Source organism: Macrobrachium rosenbergii, chromosome 19 (genome assembly GCF_040412425.1).
Source record: "Macrobrachium rosenbergii isolate ZJJX-2024 chromosome 19, ASM4041242v1, whole genome shotgun sequence".
Taxonomy (NCBI): domain Eukaryota; kingdom Metazoa; phylum Arthropoda; class Malacostraca; order Decapoda; family Palaemonidae; genus Macrobrachium; species Macrobrachium rosenbergii.
Genome location: NC_089759.1, coordinates 18,136,657 through 18,141,656, shown reverse-complemented (window position 1 = coordinate 18,141,656; position 5,000 = coordinate 18,136,657). Strand labels below are relative to the sequence as shown.

At 36.8% G+C, this 5,000-nt stretch overlaps 1 protein-coding gene across 1 annotated transcript in view; it reads left to right on the top strand.

Moving 5' to 3' along the window:
• Nucleotides 1–5,000, top strand: part of LOC136848668 (hemolymph clottable protein-like) — a 34,782-nt gene that overhangs the window by 16,424 nt on the left and 13,358 nt on the right. Inside the window, exons 19-25 of the mRNA XM_067121111.1 lie at nucleotides 318–408; nucleotides 561–676; nucleotides 1,228–1,313; nucleotides 2,540–2,717; nucleotides 3,266–3,388; nucleotides 4,385–4,482; nucleotides 4,686–4,792. Of these exons, the coding sequence (XP_066977212.1) occupies nucleotides 318–408; nucleotides 561–676; nucleotides 1,228–1,313; nucleotides 2,540–2,717; nucleotides 3,266–3,388; nucleotides 4,385–4,482; nucleotides 4,686–4,792 (799 nt within the window). The remainder of the gene's footprint in view (nucleotides 1–317; nucleotides 409–560; nucleotides 677–1,227; nucleotides 1,314–2,539; nucleotides 2,718–3,265; nucleotides 3,389–4,384; nucleotides 4,483–4,685; nucleotides 4,793–5,000) is intronic.

Here is a 5,000-nt window from a genome sequence, read left to right as displayed (position 1 = left end):
TTTCCATTCACTGTCACTTAAATTTGTACTATTTAAGCTTGAGATTTCCCGAGTTTATTTACAATCAAATACTTAAAATCTTCATTATTATGGCCTGCGTATTGTTTAATAAATTCATAATTCAGACTTGCTCACTGTTGGATAAATCAACACTTGCATCCTTAATGTCATCAAAAATCAGCCAGCTTATAATTAAGCAAATCGAAATCTCAGTGTTGAGTGCTTTTTTTTATGTTATGGATACTTATAAAAATATTCTAGAGACCTGACTGATCTTTGACTAGCTTACTCACCCGCCAATTTGTTTCTCGTCACAGGAGAAGCTTGGTTTCCAGCCTGTAACAGGACCGGAGAGCGCTTTAATCGTCAACTTCCAGAAGGATATGCTGTTCGTCTTGGGGTCTGAAGGTAATGACCAGGAGAGAAGTTTGAGAAAAAAAAATCACACAAGTCTTCTTAAGTCTTCAAGATAATTTTTTTGGCTTCCTTAAGTTGCTGTTATCGTTTATAAATTCCTATATAAAAAATTTAATCAAATGGTTTATTCTCGCCTTCCCCAGCCCAGTGGGCGCTTCTGCCTTTGCCGCAGCGCGCCTTGAACACTCCGCACTACACCAGAAATCGTGAGGCCTTCGTCACTTTCCCTACGGACATAGGCCTGCCGTTCGTCGTGTGGGTTAGTATTTGACGTTACTTTGTAGACGGCAGGTAAGCTGTCAAGTATGCAGCTGGTATTGAGGGCTTCCTTATCATAAAGCAGTTTTAAATGAAATTCAGATAGTATTTCACATCAGTATTTGTACAAAAGGTACTCCACCTATGTATTTTACGTTCCTGTCTTTACATATGGCAGTTGGCATTGACTTTTTTTTTTTTTTTTGTATAATACAGTCTGCCTGTCACAGTAACTTACATACATTGGTGTTTGACACTACACACCATAGTGTTAGCCCTCTTGTTGCCAATGACGGTTGTGAACAAATTCTTTAATCTTGGAAAAACCTAAGATCAGTTCTCTCAGTACCCAAAGGAAATGTTATAAAGATCAAGCAAAGTATGGCTGCTAATTAGTCTGATAAGCCACTATTATTAAGTACATAAGATATTAAACATGTAGTACTATCTCAAACAAAAAAAATATTAGATAAAATTACTCGTAATGATAATGGTCGAACTTTGTAACCAGTGTTATGAATTCTTCTGACATACATTTCTGATCATTCACAGCACACCATTGAATCTGGTTGGTGGATCGAGGTCAGCAAGCTTCCGGGTGCGACATTTGGAAAGAGCAGCGCTAAAGTGACTGTCGAGTGAGTAATGATGACAATTTTAGTTTTCTGTAAAGAACTTCAAAACTACTGAGGCTAGAGGGCTGCAAATTGGTATGTTGTTCATTCACCCTCCAATCATCAAACATACCAAATTGCAGCTCTCGAGCCTTAGTAGTTTTTATTTTATTTAAGGTTAAATTTAGCCATTATCTTACTTCTGGCAACGCTATAAGTACCAACAACACAGGCCACCAAGAGTTTCATGGGCCGTGGCTGAAAATTTCATACAGCATTATACGCTGTACAGAAAACTCCATTGCGCCGAAGAAACTTCAGCACACTTTTACTTGTTATATTGTTCTCAGGCTCAGCCCGGCTTAAGTTTGACAGAAATAGCCCATAAATTCAGAAGCATTTCTTAACATATATTTAATTATCATATGTATTGCATAACTTCAGAGCACCTCCAAAGCTTCGGAAAATTCCTGTCATAAATTTATGAATCATAAGCATCGCCTGAGTTCAAAGCATCCCCTTGGGTTAAGTATTTTCCAGAAATAACTTAAAAAGCCCAGTGGTATTGTCTAACTTCACAGCATCTCCAATCTCCAGAGCGTTTCCTACCATATTCTTTAGGCTCAAAAGCATTACCTTATCTAAAAGCATCCCCAAGCCTTCAGAGCATTTACTACAGTAATCTTGAGACTCATAAGCATTACCTTACCTTAAATGCATCCCCAAACCTTCAGAACGTTTCCTACTGCAGTCATTAGACTCATAAGCAATACCTAACCTCAAAGCATTCCAAAATCTTCAGGGCGTTTTCGTCAATAATCCTTAGACTTTAATGCATACCTAACCCCCAAGCATCCCTAAATCTTCAGACAATTAACTCATAAGCATACCTAACCTCCAAGCATCCATAAGAGTTCAGTAGTTTTTCCCAGGAATATTGAGGCTCTGTGATAACATCTAACTTCAGAACATCCCAAAATCATCATAGCATTCCCGCCATAACGTTAAGACTTGTGAGCATTACTTCAGAGCATCTCCATGGACTAGGTATCATTTCCCAGGAATAATTTAAGATTCAGTGGTGTTGTCTAGCCTAAGAAAATCCCCAAATTCCCTAACCTTTTTCACCATAACCCTAAGATTTATTAGCTATACCTAACCTCAAAGCATCCCCCTCTGTTCAGTAGCATTTCCAATTAATATCTTGAGACTCAGTCGCATTGCCTAACCCCATTGTGGTTTTTCTGCAGCGCAAGTTCGTCGTTCCTGGTAGAAATCATGACTCTGGTCCCCTGGTCCAATAAGTTTGCCGTGGGAGTCACGACCAAGGCTGACGTGTCTGTCCTTCTGCCGTTCCAAGTGCATTTCACCCTCAATCCCTCGGTCAAGGAAGTCCAAGTCACCCTGGAGCCCATCACAGACGACAAGGTAATGTCTGAACAGAGTTCATTTTCAGTGGGAAGTTTGTGAATTCTAGCTGCTGTTCTAAGAGATAATCGTGGGTAAATATTGCCGGAGTCTGGTAATATTATTCATCTTCAATTATATATATATATATATATATATATATATATATATATATATATATATATATATATATATATATATATATATATATATATATATATATATATATATATATATATATATATATATATGTGTGTGTGTGTATGTATATATACATATACCTATGTATATATATATCTTTAAATATATATATATATATATATATATATATATATATATATATATATATATATATATATATATATATACTTGATGATGAATAATAATACCAAGTCCAGGCAATATCACTTATTTATCATCAAGTCAAGATTTTCAAGTGAGTAGAATACACAAAATCTGGGTTTTTTCAGCAATAAATATATCTTTTCATTTGCTCATTCACGGGTGCAATACATCGTTCATGTGCTGCGAATAATATACTTCATTTCTTCTCATTTCCGACTAATCAGGTTCACCTGGTGGACGCACATAACAAACCCTACACAGTGCTTTACGGAAGTTTCCCAACGAACGTCCGCTACCAGACGAACGTGTACAAGGTCATTCAGAAGCTTGAAGACTGCCTCTATCACGTGAGTAATCGAAACATAGGAATATAAGGTTTAGGCCGGAGGCCTAGCGCTGGGACCTACGAGGTCACTCAGCGCTGAAAGGTTAATCCAGAGTAAAGGAGGTTTTCAAGGAGTAACAGGAGGAAAACCTCGCTGTTGACTATGTTAGGGGAGGTGGAGAGCGAGACGGGAGAGAGAGACTATGGCGGATTTACAGTAGAAAGAATGAAAGGGGTTGCTGCAAAGAACCTCAAGTAATGCCTACAGTGCACCACATGAGGTGCACTGACGGCAACACCCTCCTACGGTAGTAAGTGATCGGTTTCTCTCTTCCGATATTCACCCTGGATGTGATGTCAGTTGGATGAACTAATAGATCAGTCAGTTGATTTCTGGGACAATTAATACTGCTTTTAAATATATAATAATTAACCTCGCACCGTTTTCTCTAAGTAATTTGGTAGTTTAAGGCCTTTCACAACCATTTTCTTAAACTTCTATACTCCTCCATTCATAAAAACATAAATTTAATTCTTGCATTATTATTCACACTGACCTCGCCTAACATTCAGTAATAATATAATATTCTTTTCTGCTATACATCAGACCTCTAACTTTCTCAAACCCATTAACTATGCCCAGTAGTTTCAGCATTTTGCTATTTTATAATCAATTTTTATTGCGGTTTTCTTCAAAACTCTAAATTCTTCTATCCATAAACGCAATTCTTCCTTAATTTGCAGGTCACCTTTCTCTTATCTAGCACTAAATTCTGAAACTAAGAGGAGAAAAAGTAGCATTAAAATACGATTTCAACTGAGCTATAAAGCACTAAATCTTTGCATTTATTCAGTACGTCAAAACAGCAGTTGTAGTAAAGCCGCTTCTCTATTTAAAAATGTCTGTTTATAACCGGAGTATCTTAAATTCAGAGAATTGTCACATCCAGTATATAGAGATTTCAGACGTTTTACGGAAATTGAAGTATTCTGAAAATGAAAAATTTTCTTTTTTCAGGACAACTTCCAAGTCTTACCGTCTGTCGCAGGACTTTCTGTGGAGTTGGAATGGAAAGGAGACAAGCGCAATCCATTTACCATCTGGAATCTCTTCAAGTAAGACACAAGAGCAATAAAAAAAAAATTATTGGTGTTGCAAACATATGGTCGAGATCAATTAAGACGAGAATTTGCTTTTGGTATATCTACGTCACATAAATATTTCTTTAAGCCGAATAACTCATTTTCAAGCGTCAGTTCTTGTGTGGGGAATAGAGTGACTATCTTTATATTTATGCAGTTCGTGTTTTATTTCTTAGGGGTCAATACTTCCAAAGTGTGAACACCAACAAGAGATGGGAAATCCATTTGCTCTACGACCCTGAGAATTCGGGCACAAAATCAGTTACTATCACGCTGACTTACGGTGAGTAATTTCTCTCTCTCTCTCTCTCAGATACTTGTCGGTTAATTATTCCTCAGAAAGCCATTGTTGTGCTATTACCATTGTAATTGTAATAAAATAGTAGATTCATCAAGATCGTTCAAAAAATGCAATTGCAAGGGGATTTAAAGTTTACGGTACAAAGTTGGCACTTATTTTTGTCATTTCTATTAAATAGTCTACATATTTT